Source organism: Pavona decussata, unplaced genomic scaffold (genome assembly GCF_977016875.1).
Source record: "Pavona decussata unplaced genomic scaffold, jaPavDecu1.1 SCAFFOLD_21, whole genome shotgun sequence".
Lineage (NCBI taxonomy): Eukaryota > Metazoa > Cnidaria > Anthozoa > Scleractinia > Agariciidae > Pavona > Pavona decussata.
The window spans coordinates 3,777,364-3,800,975 of NW_028145444.1; the positions used below are offsets into that span (position 1 = coordinate 3,777,364).

Genomic DNA, 23,612 nt, shown 5'->3' on the forward strand with positions numbered 1-23,612 from the left:
TTATAATGACGTCATTCAGTTAATTCAGCCAACATGGAGGCATTGGGGGAAGAATGTTTATCAACAGAAGACGATTTTCCACTTCAAGACGAGTTACCATTACCTTCTGGTTATGATGACACCTTTATAAATCCTGTTGACGACGATTTACAATGTTCAATCTGCTTTTTGCCATTACGAGAGCCGGTCCTCACTGGATGTGGCCACAGGTTTTGTAGAGAGTGCCTCGAGCAACATTGGAAAAGGTTTGTTGAAGTGCACGAACGTAGTGTAGCAAATCTAAGACCCATCTAACAAAAATGCTAGCGAAGATTTTGAGTTCGATTTCCGCGCTAAAATGAAAGGGATAGAATTTGTGCATAACAAGGCTTAGTCTTAATATGTACGGTTCGATTTTTCTGTAGTTCGGCTGCTTGCCATCGGCGTATGAGGAAATTTTTCAGACGTCGCTGAAGTTAACTTGCCCGAATGAAATTTGTTGTCCGCTGGTGCACAGAGAGAGAGGTGTCCAGACCTCGTAACTTTTATTGATAAGAAATAACCAGATACAGCTGGGGTGTCTAGAAAGCGAAGGCCGAAAACCGAAGACCCCTCGAAAACGAAGACCCCCTAGAAAACGAAGACCTCGAAAACGAAGACCCTCTAGAAAACGAAAACCCCCTCGAAATTATATCCCTGAGACAAAAGATCGATCGCCACAACGGTTCCTTCGGTCGCGTACTGATCGTTTTAAATCAATCGCATGGTAAATTAAATTTGGCAGAAATTCCGATGAAATATAACTAATTTTTGCTCTGTGCAAACACCCGGTAAATCTTGCGGAAGTCGTCCTGACAAGTCTCCCCAGGGTGTTACGAAAAGTAAGATCATGACCCTCGTAAACGAAGACGGACTCTTCTAGTAAACGAAGATGGAAGTACCCGTTCACCTCCGTGATGAGAACATATAAATAGGTCCCTGGCTGTGGTGCTTTGGGAACAACAAAGCCACCTGATCCAAAGAGAGAAAGACTAAGTTCCGGTTGCTGAATCGTGCGTCGCTCACGTCCGGCTTTCAACGAAAACGAAAGGTGTGCGACTCAAAACAAATCCGAAATCCGAAATTATTAGCCTTATATCTCCTTCCCGATTGATAATAAAGGATCAAGAAATTTGAAGTCAGTTCCTGTTTTAGAAAATTACTCTCTGGTTGAAGGAAAACGATCCTTATCAAACGTATAAAAACACCAAGGAAATAGTAATAAAGATTATAATAACTATTTATCATAATCATAAACAATTAATCATCATAAACATCATAATAATATACGTAACAATCATAACGAATTCATCTACCTCTGTCGTAGCCACCCTTGATAGGAGGCCAGCCTATTTTTGGAACAATTCAATTTATGAGTTTATTTCACTAATTCTATTTTTTAAAGTAACATAATAATAATAATAATAATAATAATAATAATGATAATGATAATGATAATGATAATGATAATGATAATGGTAATGATAATGATAATGATAATGATAATGATAATGATAATGATAATGATAATGATAATGATAATAATAATAATAATAATAATAATAATAATAATAATAATAATAATAATAATAATAATAATTAGGCTTAACTAGGGAATACCCCGCCACTCCAAAATTAATCATCACACATCACTGTATGACTATACCTCGTTCTTTGTGTGAGATCCCCGGGGACCACACAATAATGCAGTGGCGGGGTATTCCCTAGTTACTCCAATAATTATAATAAAATAATAATAATTGTATTATTTCTAACGCGCAAATTCGTATAAGCGTAAGATCAAATGCGCATGGTACATGAAACATTACGAGATTAATAACAAAACGTAACCTAAAGTGACGTATCATACAGGGAAATACAACCAACAAATTATTCCATTCCAAACTCACAGTCAGACATATTCAGATCTGTGTAATCATCGCCTAGCAAAGCAAAGCAAAGCCCCCATCCCCTAGGAGCCGAAAGCTTTGGTAGAAAGCGCCACGCGCTGTGTTTCGATATAATGTCGTATTTTTAAAAGCTTTACTGGTGTTCACTGCATGATTTCGATGGGTTTCGTTTTCATCGGGGTGTTAGTTCAGGATCTGGAAGGGGGGTCCTGATCCCGGATTCCCGCTCCTTTTTCACGAGAATCCCGAATCCCGCATTTTTTTTCACCGCTATTTTCTCACCCATTCAATTTTTTCACTTGGAGGAGCCACTTCAAAGAGCAAAAAGTCAAAGGGAATTTGTTCGTTTGCCTTCAAATTTGGACAGGTGCTAGTTTACAGTCAAACCGGATGTTCTTTTCCTCGCAACTTTGCAAACTTCCGTCGCAATGTTGGTATTTTGATTGGCAGTTTGCTCGGAACAATTTGCAACTGGCGCGATCAATTTGCAACCGTCGCGAACAAATTGTAATTTTCAGTTCCGGTTCACTGTTGGACTATCTCTGAAGCATTTCAACCAGCGCTAAAAAAAATACGGTCAAGATTGGCTTGTATCAATTGTAGAAAAACGACTTCGGTTCAAAAAGGGAGGAAATTTTGCCCTTGGGGTCGTCTGCTGGAAGAAATTTGCAACTGGCGCGATCAATTTGCAACCGGCGCGAACAAATTCTAATTTTCAGTTCCGGTTCACTGTTGGACTGTCTAGCGCGCGATCTGTGAAACATTTCAACCGGCGTATAAAAATGGCTTATATCAATTGCAGAAAAACGACTTCGGTTGAAAAAAGGGAGGAAATTATTGCCTTTTGGTCGTCTAGTGTTAGACAAGCACCAATTCCTGAACGTGTTGGCCTATCAAAAAAAAACCGCTGCCAACATTGTAAATAAGTTTTTGCAAACTGGTTGGAAAGATCGAACAGTTTCAACACCCGACGTTGTCGAGTTTGTAGAATACTGCAAGACAAAGAAACCAAGTATTCAAACTTCAGAAATTCGGCAGTCTCTTGTCGACGAGGGAATTTCAGTGTTACATCGCCAATCGTCCTTCTCGTTCAACAATTGGCGACATTTTATATTCTGAGAAACGACCTGGATTTTACTTTCAAGAAAATTACCGTTACCCCTGAAGAGTGAAAACCTCATGAAAACTCGAGATTACATGATGTTTATGTCTGGATCAGAACCACAGGCAACTGCATTTCTAAACACTTCTGCCATGTGTAAACATTCGGCGGGATTAATATTTATGTAACTCCCAAGTTGCAGATCTTTGTACTCGAGTCTCACTTGTTTAGCTTGAAGTTGTTTTAAATACAGAATCACCGTTGTGACCCTCTTGAGTAGCTCGTGATAATCATCGATTGCTTTATCAACATAAAAGCTCGCATATCTGCCGCCAAGGTATTGAACAAGAACCTGAAACATCTTCGTCGATGAATAGGACATTTTCACTATGGCGTCATCAGAATCCTTCTGTTTTTTGTTTTCTCATGCTAATTAGAGCTATTGTTCTTTGCTCTCCACTGGGATTACAAAATTTGAATTTGAAAAGGAAAACGAAATGAATTCTGGTAGTTGTAGTCAAATGACGCCATCATGAAAATGGATATTGGCGCGGCGACTTCGACCAGCTCGGTTGCAAATTGATCCCGCCAATTGCAAATTGCTCGGAGCAAACTGCCAATCAAATTACTAATGTCGCGACGGAAGTCTGCAAAGTTGCGCGGAAAAGAACATCCGGTTTGACTGTAACATATAAACAACAAAAACGTGTCTGCGAATTTTTTCTTTCGAAATACTTTTTCTCCGAGAGCGGTTTTTGTACCATCACTCCACATTTTTTTCATCCTATTTCAAAAATGCTCTATAACTTTTCATTTCGATTGAATATGGCAAAACGCAGACATGTTTTTTTTAGCGCTTTTGGTCCGGAAACTGAGGAGCAAATTAAATTAGCGAAAAACAAAATTCGCTTTGACTTGTAGCTTTAAAAAGGTGATTCCGACGCTTGCATTTAGAGGTCGTGAAAAATTCGACATTCATTTTATTTCAAAATTTTTGGTATAGTTCGATAGCCAGCTCTATAAGCTTTAATTTGATATAGAGGTTTAGGTATCTACAGTTTAAACTGGACGCGCTACATCGCTTGGACGCGAGACACCTCTGAAGGTATAGGGTAACCTTAACGACTGAATGGAGGTTTTCTTAATGATCATTTTGAGCCGTTAGGAGACGTTTTTCATATGCCATTGGGTATGCTAGCTCTGTTTCATTTATTTAGGTTTAACGGCTCGGATCATTAACTGCGTGGGAGGCTACGTTTTCGTAGTCCGAAAACTAAGATGGGGTCTTAGGTCTTATATCTTCGTTTTCGAGGGTCTTACTTTTCGTAACACACGACTTCTGTAAGATTTACCGGGTACTTGGATGGGGCAAAATGAATAACATTTCATCGGAAATTTACCATGCGATCGATTTCAAACAATCAGTGCGCTACCAAAGGAAGCGTTGTGCAATCGATCTTTCGTGTCACGGATATAATTTCGAGGTCTTCGTTTTCTAGGGGGTCTTCGTTTTCGAGGGGTCTTCGGTCTTCGCTTTCTAGACACCCGATACAGCTGCTAGTCCTGCTATATCGCAATGGCTGTTGTTGAAGAGGGGGGAGGGGGGGGGGGGGTTTCACGCTTCGGCGCATGTGCATGGATCAAGGGATTTTTTCGCCCATGCGCCCTTTGACGCAATGAACCATTCGTAAAGTGAGTAGATAACTCGGGTGGTAAATTTGCATGTGAAAATTTCGCGGTTGATGATTTTTTGGTTGATTGCATTATTTTGCATGCAAATACCTGTAAAATCATCAAGCGTGGAATAAATCCTTTGGGTCAACACTAAATTAAATATGGATTGTGTTGGTGTAATCCACTGATGTTTTCAGTGAATTTTGGTCATCCGTGATTTTGCGTGGTATTTTTAAAGCCATAAAATTGATAAGAAAGAGGAAAAAGTATTGACTCGTTCACTTGCGCTGAACCGTGAAACCCTCCCTCTAATGTTGATAGGCCTGCACTACTCTTATTAATTTTTAAACTAAACAGTTTTCAAAATTGAATGGGTGCCTGGAAAAAAGGCCCAAGTGAATTCTGATAAATTGCTGAATTCTCCTTCCAAATTGCCTTGTATTATTATTTTGCTTGTGAAACAAAAGGAGAATTTGACCTCAGATCAAAAGTCACTAATAAGGCCTCATTCAGCACACCCTTTCAATTGAGGCATATCCAATGTTTATTGCATCCTTCTAAATCTAACAAAAGACCTTCTCCAGAAAGATTATATTACAAATGTGTACTCACAACCTACTTCCTGCTGTAAAAAACTGCTTTTCTTCCATTGTCAGGGCCAAAGAGTATTATAGTTGGGTTAATTATTTTAAGATACAGTATAAATCAATTAACTTGCTTGAGACGTTATTGTAAATGCTTGACGTCTATTTAATAGGCAAGAAAGCCGAAACCAAGAAAGCAATTGCCCTGTGGACATGGAGGAACTTGTCCCCAATAAGGTTAATATGATATTACATTAGATTTTTAAATTTAAAGCAAAATAACTATATTAATAGCATACATAACAGTACATAGGAATCTATCACTCTCTTCTTTTTGTTTTGATATAAATTGTTGATTATATTAATTGGATACAGTGAAAATGGTACCAACACATGTACAATTGCTCCTTAATCAGGGCAAAGTGTTAAGATAAAAATTCTACGCCTTTTTAATGTGCTCCACTGTACAATAAATGAATTTTAAATTGAGAATCCACATAATTATCTAATGATTACTTTGATTGAGTTGTTCCTGCCGAGGCCCCTTTTATCCTTAATTACAAATGCACAGACTGAAATAGCAAATAACTGTCAGGTAGAAATCCTACACAGGCTGGGTCCTCATAACATTAGAGTGACCTGGGATCTTAAAAAAATCCTATTAAAACCCTGTAATATGTTACATGTTCACGGAATCCTAATTTACGATCCCTTTTAAGACACCGCAGCAGTCGTTAAAAGAATTTCTGTTTGAGATCTTTTACGACTTGAACGTTTCCTCCGATAATTTGCATCAAAGGTTGTGAACAAAAATCAGCCAAGCCTCTGCTTGATCTTTCTTTGTGTAGTTTGCTGCTTACATTTTGAAGAAAAGTAATAAGTTAATGTAATTTCTCAAGTGTTTTTAGCCTTTTTCTCAAAAATCAAATACAGAACTTAGTTCCTCACATCATAACCATAACGAGTGATAAAAATCTGCGAGTCAGCGAGCCATGCGTGCCAAGGTGTGAGCCATGCGAGCCATGCGAGCCGTGCGAGCCATGCGAGCCATGCGAGTCACGCGAGTCATGCGAGCCACAGTATAAATGTTAAGAATTTTTATTTGTTGTATTTACATTCACATAAGAACAAGAACAAGAGCATCGGAACAAGATGAATGACATTGCAACATTTAATTCTTACAGTGGGACAACGTAAACCATCATATTTCAGTTTTTTGTTACAGTCAACCCAGGTCACGCGTGAACGATATTTTTGAAATTTGAACGGAGTTTTGACATTTACATGTCAGTTTTGAAAATCGCCAACGAGATTTCAGAGCTCCCGTATAAATTTCTCTAGCTTATTGACGGTATAAAGCTATGAATTTTCTTTACACTGCAAAATTGAATATTTCAAGAATAACAATTGTTTCCCAAGTATTTTGAATCTTTTTTTTTTTTTTTTCAGTTAATGCGTCTTTTTCGGAACGATTTCCAGAGAAATGTCCAACATTCCATTCACACGTCGGACATTACAATACAAAGAGAAATTCGAATGTTCATTTCATTCTTGGAAATGTGGTTCACGCGTGACCTGGGTTGACTATAATTGACACGTCAGGACTGATTGTCAGTGTCATTCCAATCTTGTAAGGTATGATAAATGAGTACTCAAAGATGAGCGAAGTCAATATTGTCGCAGTAAATTCAATTTGAAAAGAAGCAGCGTAACAGAAGCATTTGCCGTCAGCTGGTGGGTCGAATGCTATTTCGACCACTCTAGTGGCGAGTTTTGAAGAAAGACTTGTCTAAGGGAAAGGACAACCACATGCAGCAGTCAGTCAACCGACAGAGTTCTGATAACTCTGATTCTCCACTTAAGACCAAACCTGTTAAAATGGCGCGATTTACTCACCATTCTTGACGCCAACACACGGAGTCGAAGTGCTGTTTTTTTTTTCTTTTTTTTTTCTTGAATGAAGTTCCACGTGGATATCAATGAATGACATGTGTCAATAGATACCTATTTGAGTAGCGGTGCAGCCGTGTGTTTTTCTCGGATTTTTTTCCTGAAGTCTTGAACCTTAATAAATTTTTGCGTATTGTTTTTATTTTTTTTTTGCGCATCTTGGGCGATTTTGAATAGGTAAAATTCTCTCCAAAATTATAACAAAAACGAAAAAAAAAAACCAAAGAAAAAAATTCGTCCAAAATTTTCTCACTCGAATGTAAATAAAACAAAAATTCTTAACATTTGCACTGTGGCTCGCATGACTCGCATGACTCGCGTGACTCGCATGGCTCGCACGGTGGCTCGCATGGCTCGCTGGCTCGCAGATTTCGCAGACCCATAACCAGTCTCTGAGTGTGACAAAACATAGCTTATTTGGAGTAACTTCAGTTACAAGGCAAAAAAATGCACTTTATTATGTATTGACAAATATTTTACTTTTCCAAAAAATCCTTCATTTGTTCATTTGTTCAGATTGTATTCAATAATAGATAACTGTGTTGAAACAAATTTAAGTTGGTCGAACAACTGATTAGCATTATACAATGGGACGAAAATTTAAGAACTTTTCTTTTATTTTGCTAATTTATACACATATTCGAACATATGTACACGTATTAGTATTTTAATTATTTTTTGTTTTAGGACATTTTCCCTGACAAAGCCACGGAAAGGAAATTCACTCTCTTGTCGTAAAATGTTCAAGTGCTGGCTGTGATTGGACTGGTGAACTGAGGGAGAAAGAGGTGATGTATGTAGTGAAGTAGTAGAACCAGTTAGTTTGCACCAGCCAGAACTAATACTGGGGTCTATGGGATTTTGATGGCTTGCTTGACATAATAATTAGTTCTTTAAAAGTAAGCATATGCCAGTCCTTTTGCTACATGTACATCTTTGACTGACTTTTTCGATTTTTGTGGAACCTTACAAAAACGAATCATTAATGCAAACAAAGCTATGTCGGGCAAAAGATTCAGCCACTTAGAAAACCCTGTTTTCTTTAGTAAGCAAATATTTTCGTATACTCTGAGTGAGTAACTACATGTAAGTTGAGAATGATGTATTGATCAGTAAATGACACAGGCATACTCGGAAAAAAATACTTTAAATAGTCTTCAAGATACTTCAATGTTTACTGTGAGTAAGCTTCCACAACATCAGGCAGTTTCAGGTGTGTATTGTTGATGAAAAGCCAGATTATTTGGGTTGTCAAGTTAGCTACTTCGTGCATAGACAGAGGGGCTTAACATAGCTTTTACAGTAAACAATCTGATATTTGCTTTCATATCAACAGCCTCACCTGATATCATGCCCTCTTAAAATTGTTTCCTGCTTTAATGTCAACTGTGAAGTCAAAACAGCAAGAAAAGATCTCGAAGTACATATGACCACTGCATGTCTGTGGAGGGTTGAAGCTTGTAGTCACTGCAGTGAGCCACACCCAAATTGCCTGCTTCAGGTATTTCCACAACGAGAAGGAATCAAATCGATTGTAAATCTATAACTGGAAGTAATCATGGATTAGTTAAGTGCGTTTGACTGACAGTTTGTCTCTGAATGACCATAAGTAACTAATTTAACTTTTGAGACCGACTCGTCCCCAGTTGTCTCTCAGTCTGCGAGAGAAGCGCGGCCGCTCCCTTCGGTCACCCTTCTGTTGTAGACTAAGGGACGACTGGGGACGAGTCAGCTTTTAAGAGGTAACTGAAAACTCAAACTCAGCCTATTTTTCAAGTATAGTTTCAGTTATGTTGGGCATAAGTACTGTAACATAATTAGTTTTTAACAGGTTGTCCGTACAATCGATTCGATTTGACTGTTCAACAAACTTAGTACACGACGTGACATTAAAGGCTTCATTAGCTCTTGAAGCACAGAATCTTTCAATGTATCTCAAAGTTTTGGCCATATTTTTGTTTACTGTTTAATCTCCGTGCCAGTGCATGTGGTTCAACCCAAAATAATAATTTAACAATGGTGCCAAAATGGTACACCTACTTGACAGCTTGACAGATTATTTTGTTCTCTGGTTAAAAGAACTTCAGATTTCCGCGACAGTAACACCCTCTTTTTTTCCATGATCCTGGTCAATATTTCAGCCCAAAGTAATGATGGGTGAAACTATAGATCAGATCGTAAATACTCTGCGCATAAAAGGCGCATGTGAGCCACCAGTGGCATAACCGGTGCTTAACTTAGTTTTTGTGGCATGAAGCAACTAGGAGTATTACTACTCTAGCTCCTCCTCCCTCTGGGTAATAGTCCACGGCAGGGTTATCCCCAGGTTTAAGAGAGGCAATATGGACTAAAGTTCTTGGCTAAAGAAACAACACCTATTTCTGTCCTTAGGATCATGTGAATAACTGCCAGAAGAGACCCATAGAATGCCCAAATAGCTGCGGGGAGTTTGTCGTTCGAGAAGAGGTTTGTTTCCATGGTCGTGGTCACTATCTCAGCCCAAAGTAATGATGGGTGAAACTATAGATCAGGGGGCTCAGTTGTTGGAAAGCCGATTAACGTTAATCCACGATTAAAAGTTAACCGAGGTTTTCATCTCGCTCGTTAAAAAATGGTTTTAAGGGCTGATTTTAAGCTAATGGTAAAGAAAAGTCTAAGTCAAAACTAAGGGACAAAAGTCGTTTTGAACGACCTTAATTGATTAGTAATTAAACTCGAATTAAAGTTCTTGTTAACCCAGGATTAGTTTAATCGGGCTTTGAACAATTCGGCCGAGATCGTAAATACATGTTGGACTCTGCGCATAAAAGGCGCATGTGAGTCACCGGTAGCATAACCGGCGCGTGAGTTAGCTTTTGAGGATGATTATTATGCTTGCTTCTCAGTAAATGTAATACTTCTATGTTTCCACTTACACACACACACATGCATGCACACAGACGCATATAAAACAGATAAACGTTTTGAAAGAAAACTTATCCTGAAAGGGATTATCCGGTTGTGGAAGCCAGAAGTGATCAGATGATCAGGCAGTGGAAAACTATATCTTCAATTGCAATCCCACTAAAAATAAAGAGCACGTATTAATTTAGTATTTTAAAACCACGAGGGATACGGGCTATTCCTGAACTCTGTGCTTTTAAAATAATGTTAACTGATATCAGATCATTTTTTTCTGTGGGATTTGAACCCTTGTCCCTTTTCATTGTAGTTGGGTGTGGTACTACCACTAACCACTACACCGTTACTGAGGACAACCACGCTGGCAATATGGCGATTGAAGAGGTGATATTGGTCTCAAGATGTGTGCCTCTTGAAAATTTAACACACAAGTAAGGCATTGAAAGCCTATGTTTATAACCAAGCACATGACTGATGCACAACACAAAGCCAACGTCGTAGATTACAATAGAAAATCCACCAGAGAAATAGATTATTTGATTTTATGTACTGCAAAATATGAGACATTATCCATCCTTATTAATTATTGGATTTACCTTACGATCATCCAACTCTTTTTGTTGCTTAAAACTAGTGTGTTATCACGCAGGCTAGTTAAGTAAAAATTTTGGGTTCTTGTCTGTTTGCTGTCAATTTAGATTGAATGTCATATTGACAAGAGATGTCCGCTGACAATAATCTCGTGTACGTATGCACAGATGGGTTGCAATGCCAAGGTACGTCATCATTACCTTAATGAAAGACTGATGAATCGCTTGGAAAAGAGTCAGTGGCGATAAAGTAAAGCCAGGGGCGGGGGAGAGCACTCAGGTCAGCCTGGCATAGTTTTTGTATCAGAATCATCCAACTAATTGACGTCACATCCGGTCAAATTGGCGCCTAGCAGCTTGTCTCGGCGAAGTCGAATGATGGCGTCCGGGTCAGGCATGATTTCTTCGGATTTTTGAGCCATCAGTATCAGGAATTGTGAATTGTGGATATGAAAGATGTTGTGAAGATATTGCTTCGACTTCATGAGCTAGGGTTTTCCAAAGAAGTGAGTTTTTCTATTGTTTTGACGGAAAATACGAGACAGCTAAGCGTTGTGTCATGGCGAGAATTTCACAGTCTCAAAACGAGTGGCGTTCAGACTTTTGGCTCTTGCGGGGTTCTGATCGTTCGAAGGCTGAAATTATAATAGCCTATCCCGTGTGCAACATAATGGAGGAGACATCGTCAGTCATAGTTTGAGTCAGAAAATGCATCTGCGTGGCCTGGTTCATATTGCTAGTGAGACAGTTGTTCAAGTTATTGATGTCAAGCCATCTTAAACACTTAATTTTAAAAATAACATTATTGTAAATGACAGTATTTTTCAAGTATTGAAAGAAACAACACCTTCACCCTTTACTTCATCTGCACTCTCACCACTTGGATGCTCATGGGTTAAGGCTTTTTTTTTACATTTGTACTATAATTATGCACATGTGACGTTAAATTGACAAGCAGGAACGAAAGAAAGTTGAAAACACATCACCTATAGTGTTTCTTACATTAAAGGTTTACTGCCACTGAACTGATGTGTGTTTTTGAACTGTTGCTATGGTTATTTGCCTTTTCAATTTTCAATGAGCCATGGGACTTCTAGATTTTTGCAAATTTACTAACAGGCCACTAATCTGCATCATTGACAAGAAGGAAGTGGAACTATGTATAAGAAAAAGCTACATTATTGGGCAGCTGTTGCCAAATATGATTGCAAAGACAAAACAATGGATAAGTGGGCAATAGATTTTTTAAATGCATGGAAGCCTGTTACCATCTTTTGTATTATATAGATACTAATTACTCGAGCCGTAAGGCGGACCCAGTTAAGGTTTCGGTAGCATTATCAAATTCTTTTTTCTTTTTGGGGTCGCGATGGGCCTTCGGGCCACAAGTTATTGTTCTCTGTCTCATTTTTTGTACTCGGCTGGTACGAGTTACGTTTTCTGTCGTGTTATCAAATTCTTTAAATTCTCAGTCGCGCTCTTTGTTTTCGGGCGTGAGGAGTGTTTACAATATGTGAGCCAGACGTGCGAGGCATGAACAAAACATGCGAGGCATGCGAGCCATGGACAACCCCAACATAAACTGCTAAACGTTAAGCTAACCGGGGAGCTATTCTATTTGCAGTGCTTTTTAGGCTAACCTGAGTGCCTCAAGGTTAGTTTTGTTTAACTGAAAATGTGGCAACTAAATCAGTCTATGACCTCGCGGGCCAAGATAGATAAAGATGTCTCACGTTTACTATAGAAAAACAATCAATGTAGAAACGGTTTCTTTCTTTAAATGAAAGGTGAATAACAAATGATTTCCCTATCCGGTTTAAGACAGAATTCAAAATTTTCAGGCCCTTTCTAAGACATTTAACCCCAAATCACACCCTGTTTAAGACTAGAATGAAATAAGAATACACTAGTTTCTTACTGTATTTTAATGCATAGGCAATCACAATCTGTTTAAGCCATTAGGTCATGTAGGGATACCCTGTTTAAGACAGAAAGTGATGAAATAGATACCCCGTTCAAGACAAAACACCCTGAAAATGCGATGCTGGAGGTTATCACTGTTAAAAGATTGTAGGCTTTACCCACCACACAGTCAAATATGGCCCGAGTATAAGCTGGAAACAGCTTCTTGTTAGTTTTAATCGTACTTTCTGCCTGCTCTAAATATGGACCACGTCCCCGTAAAACCCTCTCCCCTCGCCTTTCCTCTTATTGGTCCTAATGAAATAAAAAATATTTCACCTTCAACTATTATTACAATAATATTGAGGTCTACTGTCACTGAACTGGCGTGTATTTTTCGAACTGTTTGTGTGGTTATTGAACTTTTCAGTTGCCACTGAACTGGCGTGTATTTTTCGAACTGTTTGTGTGGTTATTGAACTTTTCATTTTTCATTGAACTGAACGGTGCACTAAATATGGATTACGCTCCTGTAAAACCCTCTCCCCTCCCCTCTCCTCCTACCTGTCCTATTGAAATAAAAAAAAAAACATTTCATCTATAGTTATTCTTGCAATAATTTTTATTGTCTACTGTCACTGGACTGATGTGGGTTTTTGAATTGACTGTGTGGTTATTGATTTTTTGTTTTTTCATTGAATTTTATGGACTACGCTCCCGTAAAACCCTCTCCCCTTCCCTCTCCTCTCCTATCCATCCCAATGAAATAAAAATACCTTTCACCTATAGTTATTCTTACAACTGAGGTCAACTGTCACTGAACTGATGTGTGGTTTTTGAAGTGATTGTGTAGTTATTGAACTTTTGATTTTTCACTGAAGTGAACAGAACTCAATATTCCTTGTCAAAATGAACTTTGAATTTCATTGGTTCAAAGGAGACAATGTTATTAGAACTTACTGCATGGGTCACCGTAAATTTTTGCTGCTGGCAAACCTCTAAGATTAATTTGCAATATTTTTTACTTTATTTTCTCTTCCCCAGCCTTGGACACATAGAAAAAGACAATTCCCCAACCTTAAATATTTGGCATCAACTAACATAACTGAAATAACTGATAAATAATTATATGAGGTACAAATGACATTGTCAGCCATAAAGAGTTTTCAAAGTCCATTTTTGGCCTTCCATGTGTCCCTTGATAACCCAAGAGGGCATCAAAACAAGGTAAGAACATCAGTCATGCCACTTGTCTGTGGCTTGTGGCATACTGTTTGTTCTTACCACAATTTAAAGTCACATGTGCATAATTATAGTGCAAAGGTATAAAAAAGCCTTAACCCATGAGCATCCAAGTGGTGAGAGTGCAGATGAAGTAAAGGGTGAAGGTGTTGTTTCTTTCAATACTTGAGAAATAATGTCATTCGCAATAATGCTATTTAATTTATTGTTTAAGATGGCTTGACATCAATAACTTTAACAACTGTCTCACACTAGCAATATGAACCCCCTCCTCAAGCCTGCACTTGCAAGACAATATGATATGAATGCATATCAGATAAGAGAATTGTAATTTATTAAATAAATTAAACGTCACTTGCGTCTTTATTAAAGAACTACGAAGCACAAAACCGACTTATTACTTTAAAGCCGAAATGTAAAGGTACTCACGTCGGCAGAAAAGAACTGGAAATGAAGATATCTACATTTACTCACCTCGAAGATTACGAGTCCCTTACAATGCAACGAAGATAATTGAAACAGCTTCAATGATACAGGCTTCCAACACTTCACGTCGAGAGATAATTAGGTTCCCGATATCGATGTTAACACTGCAAACTATGACTGACGATGTCTCCTCCATTATGTTGCACATGGGATAGGCTATTATAATTTCAGCCTTCGAACGATCAGAACCCGCAAGAGCCAAAAGTCTGAACGCCACTCGTTTTGAGAGTGTGAAATTTTCGCCATGACACGACGCTTAGCTGTCTCGTATTTTCCGTCAAAACAATAGAAAAACTCACTTCTTTGGAAAACCCTTGCTCATGAAGTCGAAGCAATATCTTTACGACATCTTTCATATCCACAATTCACAATTCCTGATACTGATGGCTCAAAAATCCGAAGAAATCATGCCTGGCCCGGACGCCATCGTTCGACTTCGCCGAGACAGGCTGCTAGGCGCCAATTTGACGTGTAGAATATTATTGTGTGGCTGTAACCCACTGTCGCCAGTGTGGCATGTGCTGTCTTTCTACTTGTGACTTCGCGAGATTTTTAGCGGCCTCTGCCAATATACAGACACCATTTGGAATGATATTGCCAGGTGGTCAAGGAGCTTGACAATTTTCTCCTTTTTATACCCAACATTTGGTAGTGACAATATTTTGTCCTCTATTTATATTGTGGAGCTATAACGATGAGAAGCCTACCCTGGGTGCCAGAGGTTATTATTATTATTTTTTGCGAGATTCTTCCTCAATCTCGCGAAAAAAAAAAACCCCTAGACACCCAGGGTATAAGAAGCCTGACAAGTACCCCTGAGCAAATTCACTAATTTTGGGACAGCAATCAGAATGGCATAATGGTTTGCTTCTTGGTCCATTCTGTTTCGTCACCAGTTATGATTGTTGTTATTAACTATATTGTAGATTTCAAGAAAGGAAGAAGAATCTCATCTCCGATGCGAAACAAGAGTCCATCTTGACCTAATCAGTGCAACGTTGAAAGAAACGACAGACACGACAGGGAAGCTTGGGCAGAGGTTAGACGCCCTTGAGAAACAGGTGCAAGAATTGACGGCTGCTAATGCTGCTCTCAGTTCAAAGGTGTACAGTCAAGAGAAAGAAATCTCGAGATTAAAACATGAAAGTGATTCGACGACTTATGTGTGGAGAGTAGATAACTTTAGTCATGTGTTGGAGTGTGCCAAGAGTAATAGCAATGAACTGATATACAGCCAGCCATTCTATTCAGGGAAGCAAGGCTACAAGCTAAGGGCTTGTATGTTCCCGGATGGCGATCAGTCAAATAGAAATAGGTGGGCTTCAGTATCCATTTGTATCATGAAAGGCAGATTCGACGCTATATTGACATGGCCCTTTTATCAGAAGGTCACTTTCACGTTGATTGATCAACATGATAATCCAAGCATGAGGGAAAATTGGGTAGATCATTTCATCACTGATACCACATGTTGGACATGCAAGAGACCCAGCTCAGAGGAAAACCGGGATATGGTTGGGATTGTCAGATTTGTATCTCACAAGAATTTAATGACAAGACGCTACGTTGTTAATGACACACTCTTTCTCCAAGTGGAGATTGATCCGCCCGGTTAGATTTGGTGGCTACAGACGGTGCTGGAACATGGACCAACTCTAATATACACGTGCGATTTTTTATCAGCATTTCTAGGTCCAGTTGAACACTGTTCCCTCAAACGCCACTTTTCTGCTAGCGACAGTTCTTCTTTAGTGGCCGGAAATGTAAAAGAACAAATTGTGGGAAACGCGTTCCCTTTAAATACGGAAAAAAAAAAGGAAAAAAAGGAATATTAAGATAGCAATCGTATTTCCCGTAATGACGTTCTAAACACGATGCATTAAAAAACATAGAACTCCATCTCTGCCTCAGAGAAAAAAGACCCTTTACAATTGATATTTTCTTTTTACTTGGCTGTTACCAGTCAATTTCTTTGCCACTTAAAAGCTATGTACCTGCATGTTCAAGTGAATGAACCCTTTGCCTTGTGAACTCGATTGCGATTATATGTGATTGTAAGGTCGTTAGTGATTTTCTTAGAAAAAAATTAGTAAAGTGTTAGCTATTTTGTTCAACTCCATTCAGCTTGGGGAATGGATGATAAAATGGCAGCACATGCAGACTTCGAGCATTCGTGACAATTTTATATTGTATTACGTACCAAAAAACGTTTTGAATTGCCCTTACATTGATCTCACTACAATTTGGTTATAAGATCCATTTTTTAGATGAGACAATGTTTCGATGGCAATAACCTTTCAACCATGCTTTGCGAAATTTCGACTTTTTTTAGTTTATACTCGTAACATAGTGATTTTTATATTTTTTATAATCATAGTTACAGTAGTCTTGAAGTTACGGGGATACTTTTTTATATTGTAACTGCATGATCAAGCTAACAAATAGCCCAGGCTGAAAAGGGTTAAGTGAACGGGAGCCTCAAACCTTTCATGCAGGATTTCTTCCTTTCTTTTTTTTAATAATAACATATTATGTTTATTCAGGATACTTCTTAAGTTATGCTACGGTTATCAATTTAAGCCTTGTTGAAAAAAAACCCTACAATAATTAGAAATTTAAATAACTCGTTTACGATGTATCATTAAGAATGACAGCTCCTTTGTAGAAAAAAGCAAGTTTTGTTGACACATATCGAACTTTATCTACAAGTAAGAGTCTGAAGCGGTTTCTCGTTTCATTATTACAAATGCCGTGTATTAAAAATGTTCTGCAGGTAAGCATGGACCCTGCCAACAATGTAATTAGACACAATATGAGATTCACGTCTCTTGTACAATAGCTCCCATTCAAGCATCCTCGATATTGTTTCACTTGAAAATTCCATCACCTAAAGATGTACAATTTTGCTTGCTCTTCTTTGTTATCGTTCCAGTTGTTAATGTTGATTTTTACAAAGTAGGAGAGGAAGATTTGTGATAAGGGTCAGTGACCAAGTGACCTCGAAAATTGGAAATAAAAATAGACTGCAACAACCCAAAGCACTGTCATGCTTATGTCTGAGTAACCTTGATGTGTGTAAAAATTTCTATTTTCGTTATATTTTTCCTTTTTTTGTCGAACCCTTTTCTGTAAAATATATACAGCCCCCTGCTAACCAAGCATATGCAAAGTCGTTGTTTGCTGCCAGTTTAATTAGTGCATTTATAGTAGTAATAATTGCCCCAAAATAGTGACTGTATCTTTGACCGTAGTTTTGACATGCCCTGATGTTCCACGAAGAAATTGTATCAGCTACATATCAAAACAAGAATAGATGCGGAGAAAATAAGAACTTTGTATGTACTACGGTTTGTACAGCTTCGATAGACCATTAAAATTGGTAGACAAAAATTAAAGCTTTCGCACCTAGTAGTACCTATCCATTATATTTGTGAGTCGAGTTATTCACAAAACTTCTCCGGCTTTAGTGCATGGGGAACTTGAAGTTGTAAACCGCTTCTTTTTGGACCACAGGGCGCGGAGGGCGGGTCAAATTTAACCGTAGTCCCCTTTAAATTCACTATTGTACCCCCTTTTGTAAACCAAAACAACCCTATCTTTCACTTCAAACTAAACGGCAAAGCAGTTTGGAGATGGAGAGAAGTTTGTGGGCAACCCAGCAAAGTGTTTGCAATTCTACAATCAAGTATTCTGCCTCTCGGCTACCGATTAGCGGAATCTGCTCGGGAGCGTGCTGGAAGTGCGTTAGCCGAAAGTATCAGGAGATTTTGGCGAAAGAAACAGGACAGTAAAAACACGAAACAACAGAAACAAGTGCGGACGGAGACGTGGTTGATGCAGGGAATAAAACCGGAGGAGATCGAGCTATCACCAAAAGACGTTCTGGCGCACCTTTATCGTTTCTAAGCAAAATATTTTTTCGCAACAAAGAGAATCGTATACGTAGGCACGCGCGCTAACTTTTTTTTAATAATAAGTTATTCAAGATTTTGGTACTAGATGACATTCAAGTTATTGTAGGTTTGAATGAAGGCAACCCGTTTTTTTGCGGTAGCTTAGCGGAAGGTAAGACTTGCCCTATACAAAAATAGTGTGAAGCTGATCAATCGGTCTTGAAAAACCCCTCGATCTGTTAGACCACTGAAAGTCAAAACACTAGTTACCGGTACGTACTTATTCAGCCACAGTGCGAAGGTGCGATATTAGAAAATAATAAAGCGAACAATAGTTCGTGTGGCCTTTGTCTTTATGCTCCGCCCTGACAAGTTGATGAGCCAAATGGTATTTCCTGCGGAGCAGTGCGCCTGTAAATTTGGACCAATGAGAGTCTTTCAGTTTACGCTTCACCGTAAATATTACATATCTATAATTTTTGTCGTGCAGTAAGTAAATGTCCCAAGAACAATAGGCATTCTATGCGATGATGTGGAAATTCCCTTTCAATACCATAATCGGAATGATGTAGTTCTTCTGAATGACATAAATCCTAAGTCATTATAAAGAATATGCTTTTGTATTCAAAAGATACTATGGACACGCCTTCTTCTAGGAAGGCTCTTGGTCAAAAACGTTTTTACAAGCCTTCCAGTTCTTTAGCTCAAGTTCATCTCCCAGGTTTCCTCGGCCTTTGTACCCTCTGTATCAAAATATCAACTACCCTATTTTCTTCAATCTCCTACCTCCATAAACAACACCACATAATTTTAGAAGCTCCTTAAAATACCAAATGTTTGCATAAAAGCCGGGCGCCATGTCGTTTTTGCTTGAATGGCAGTTTGAGTTTCTAGCAAAAGCAAACCAAAAGGGAAAATCAGACAATTTGCAAGGTAATGTCTTTTTAATGCAGCGATAACACTGGCTCTTCCTTTTGAGTGGGCGAAAATGGTCCAAATGTTACGGCCAAAAAAAGTGCTTTCTATTTCTCTAAAATTGTAGTGTTAAGGGTTTGACGATTTCACGGTGGCGAAGCAATAACGAATTCTCTGATGAAATCTAATAATTGTTACATAAAAATCCAATTGATCTAGTTTATTTCATTTGATTCAATTTACGTGAAAAGTAACGACTGCTGTTATTCATATTCACAGTGTTGTTGGTTCTACCAGTTTCACACGTGACGCTTAGCCGGACATTTCCTCTTATTTGCATTTTTGTTCACAGTTATAGTAAATACAAATATTTTAGGCATTAACTTTTTTTTCCTCTCGGGATCTTTCATCGTTTACAATAGATAGTCGTAGTTTAGTGCACAACAGCTGTCGCTTCTCCTGTAAAGAGAACCGTATGAGAGTAACATTAAGAACTCCCTGATATGCACTTGTATTAAACCGTACATGTGTAGTTCGGCTAGATAAGCTTCGTTTTTAATTGTCATGAAATAATGCTTGAGTGTTACGAACTAAAGAATAAAATAATCCGTTTCGTTAATTTCTGTTCCATACAGCGCACTATTTTGTAGAGTCGGCAATTGAACGTTATCAACGGCTGCAATTTTGTTTTCCGTTGTCACAGAAATTACAAAAATGATTTTCGTGCTAATTTACAATGGACAGTTAGTGAATAAAGCAACTGAAAAACATTTGGCCTAAAATAAAACCTACGCCCTTTCAGTTTTACAACGTTCACAACAGAACTTTTCGGACTTTGTGTTATTAGGTTTAAAACATAAATATTTTTTTGTTTTGTAGTTTATCTTTTGCTTAGTGCCTTAATTTGGTTGCAAATCATCTTTAGCAGCAGTGGTAAATGCCCGCTTTTTAAAGTTAATTTCTTGTTTAGGTTTTTGCGATCTCGAATGAAAACTGACTTACCATCTCATATACAGTGTATTCAGTGAAAGTGCAGCAAATATTTTAAAGCAACCTTTAAAGCTGGGATAAAACAAGAATAAGCTAAGTAGACAGTACAACAGCTTCAAGTGTTTATCATGTTGAAAAGTGTCACTGTTTTGTAAATTAATTTTCCGTGGATATTAAGAATTTTCCACGCATAAGGCGGATGGAAATTGATTCTGCCAAAGTCTTTTGCGGTTTGTTATCGTATCAATGGTGTCCCTCTCATTAGCCGAACAGTGTCGAGTATCATCCGAAGTTTCCCAAAAAACGTTCGAGTCATTCCAATCTCTTTCGAGAGAGATTTTTTATGAGCACTACTTATCACCATTTAACAGCCTTACGACATCTTGAAACAACTTATGAGGAGCTCTGAGCCATCTTAGTTAGCAACTTATTCTTCAGGCATTAACTACACAGTCATTAAGTTATTTGCAACATGTCGTTCTTTCTCCCAAAACACCTATATGCTTTAGATTGAATGCCAAAAGGAGCATACAACATTAACTTTACAAACAGCCATTGCCGGCTGCTATTTCATACGAGAAACAAATAATAAACGAAAACTAATTAAGGAAAAGCAGGAAACATGTCCCTACAATTATATACACAAAGATATGTCTTAAACGGATATTATCCTTGGAACTTGTAAACAAGATGTAAAAGACGGCAAAAGCGGTATTGTCTATTATCTTTTTTTTTAGTTTCCTATTCATCGCGGCCGCAACATACAGATTTGAGTTCAGAGAAATGAAATTAATGTTATTTTCATTTAACAAACAGATATTAACGACTGCTCTAAACAATAATCTTCCAATGACGAAACAGACTTTTCTTATAAAAACAATTGTTGGCCTTCTATTGTTACCAAACGGTACCATTCAATGGCTTTAATTTTAACTGGCCAATCAGTTCAACATTTAGGCGATAAACTGACAACTTCAATGTTTGCTTTTTGGCGATTGACAGCGCTAAACAGTTCTTGCTTTTTATTGGCCAGTTATAATGTCATTTATAATAACTTTGCGAAAAAGATGCCAAAACCTGAACTATAAAGCCTCGTCGAGCGGCAACGGGAAGGAACAGTACCAAATTGTGATCGCGAGAAGTACCTCAGAACGTTTAGAAGCGACAAAATGAAAAAACCTACAGCAGTGTGTTGCGTTATGATTCTCTTATTCCTAGCCACTCTGATGAACGTTGATGGCCTTGGAGCTTCATACAAAAGGGTGAGTCAATGAGTGCCTGCTTAATCCCTTTAAGCTGCTATAGCTGTCTCTTCAAAAGTCTGATCACTTTTTCTGTGCTTTTTAGTCAAACAGTAATCCCTAAATCCAGCTATCTCGAATACCACGTATCTAAACAACAACTTTATGGCTTAAAGAAGATACAAAAACAATAAAACGGGCTTCGTAATGTTATGAACTGTATGTTCCATCATGTGTGAATGCACGTATAGTCTGTGAGGACTGAAGCAGGCCAATGTGCCTCCTTTTCTTACTGCGCTTACGTTCTGTCCATCTCGAATTGGTACGAGAAACTCGAGTTTCTTGAAGACACTGCCTACTAATACAAGGGTATTTTGTGCTGTTTATGAGTACGGGAGAAAAGCAGATCATAGCAGGGGCTCTTGGAATTAAAACGAATACTGGGGGAAACCGCGCAGTTTTCAGAGATAATTGAGCTTCAGTTTCGACAAAAAATTTCATTCATTGTTCAGTCTTGGAGCTTTTTAGAAGTTTTGTTGCTACCCCCTATTTTATACAACAGCTCTTCTGCAACAGCCCTTGCCAAGATCATCGTTCTCAACATCTTCAACGATGTCTTCCTATACAATTTCTTTGTCACTCTCAATCCTTTGTGTGAGGCATTTTTGGATTATTTTATTATTTTGTTTTGTCATTTTTCTACGGCCATCAAAGACCCGTTAAAGGATTTAATATCAAGAAAGACTTCTAACTCTTTCTGTTTGTTTGTTTTCAGTCTGGATGCAAGCGTTTCGAGAGCAGCAAAGGAATAACGGAGGTAGGCTTAGGGAAGCTATCGGTTGTCTCAGGTTTATCTACTTTGGCCTTAAGGCATGCACGAACGCCACGGCAGAGAGAATGTTATAAATAATAAAAAAAGATTTAATGAGCAAACACTTGCTCTAAGTGCGTGAGCGATCGACTTCGAGGTGTTTACAAAATGTAAACACACGACAAACGATAAACTGCAATATTTGCCATTTATACCTAATTTTTCCTGCGAATTTAAAGGCCTTTCATTTCATTTTGTGTTTTCGGCTATTCAATTTGGCTTAATTTTTCACACTTGTAGAATGATGAAGTACTCACAATTTATTTCATAACATGGGAAAAATGCAAACGGTCGTAAAACGTTCAAATGCGTAACACATTTGAACGATTATACACTCTGTTTTTTATAAGAACCTTTTGATAAGAACGTTGAGGCTGAGATTAACCAAAATTTTAAGAACGTATTAAGAACATTCCTCAGGCCGAGAGTCGATTAAGAACGCTAATTATTATTATTATGCTAATCTGTTTATAAAATCAAGGTAACAAATGGAAATTAACCAAAATACTTAAGGGCATGTTTGTATAACATTAAAAATGGTGACACACATCGAGGTTTGTCATGATCAGCAGTTCTTGATACCATATCTCAGTAGACAATGCACTTTGATAGGTTTCCTGGTCACTTCCTCATTGATTTACTGAAATACATGTAGTGTATACCATGTAATTTAAGAACATCTTAAGAACGTTTTCAGCCTCAAATCGCAAAAAAATATAAGAACGTTCAGCCTCAGCTCCAAAATTAGACGTTCTTAATATAAAAAAAAAACAAACAAACAGAATGTATATCGGAATTCATAATTCCTTTCAAAAAAAGAGAAAAAAGGTATCCATCCTATCTATTTTCACTCGAAACGGAATTCAATGCAATGCAATGAGTCATATTTCATATTTATCTTTATTTTTAGCAGAGGCAAGAGGATTTGCGAAGGAATATTTGCGCATTTGCCCGTACTTTGGACTGCGACAGGGAACTTAAGGATAAATGATGATCTTTTCGGAACCAGACCCGATCGGAACAAGGGATGATTAAAAAATAGCAAATGCTATTGGCTTATTAACTAATGTAACAGAAAAATTAACAATAAACGAGAATAAACCTCTGTAATTCAAGCTGTTTAGTTCTCTCTGTCTGTCTCTTTCTGTCTCACTCGAATGCATCACCTTATGAAACATGTCCGTGCTACTGCTCACTTTAAAAAAAAAAGGTAGTCGAGGACTACATATGGCCACTACTGTAAATAACAATTGGAAATCATTGTAAAGAATTGGTCTTCCTGTGTTACTAGATTTTAAGAAACCTGTATAAAGTATGGGGATCAATTTGTCAACCAATGCGAA

At 38.0% G+C, this 23,612-nt stretch overlaps 1 protein-coding gene and 1 long non-coding RNA gene across 3 annotated transcripts; both read left to right on the forward strand.

Annotated features, from left to right (window-relative positions):
- LOC146486284 (TNF receptor-associated factor 4-like) lies at nucleotides 1–16,161 on the forward strand. The gene is made up of 7 exons (XM_085099849.1): nucleotides 1–245; nucleotides 5,462–5,525; nucleotides 7,926–8,026; nucleotides 8,575–8,739; nucleotides 9,630–9,704; nucleotides 10,838–10,915; nucleotides 15,286–16,161. Exons 4-7 carry the CDS (start codon nucleotides 8,665–8,667, stop codon nucleotides 15,973–15,975), a joined length of 918 nt encoding a protein of 305 aa, XP_084955975.1. The 5' UTR covers nucleotides 1–245; nucleotides 5,462–5,525; nucleotides 7,926–8,026; nucleotides 8,575–8,664; the 3' UTR covers nucleotides 15,976–16,161.
- Nucleotides 16,162–20,934: 4,773 nt separating this feature from the next.
- LOC146486285 (uncharacterized) lies at nucleotides 20,935–23,333 on the forward strand. 2 transcript variants are annotated; one of them, XR_014859402.1, is made up of 3 exons: nucleotides 20,935–21,419; nucleotides 22,174–22,215; nucleotides 23,183–23,333. It is a non-coding gene; the product is annotated as an uncharacterized LOC146486285 (long non-coding RNA). The 2 variants fall into 2 exon arrangements; XR_014859400.1 differs by having other exon boundaries at nucleotides 20,947–21,419; nucleotides 23,180–23,333.
- Nucleotides 23,334–23,612: the final 279 nt, after the last annotated feature.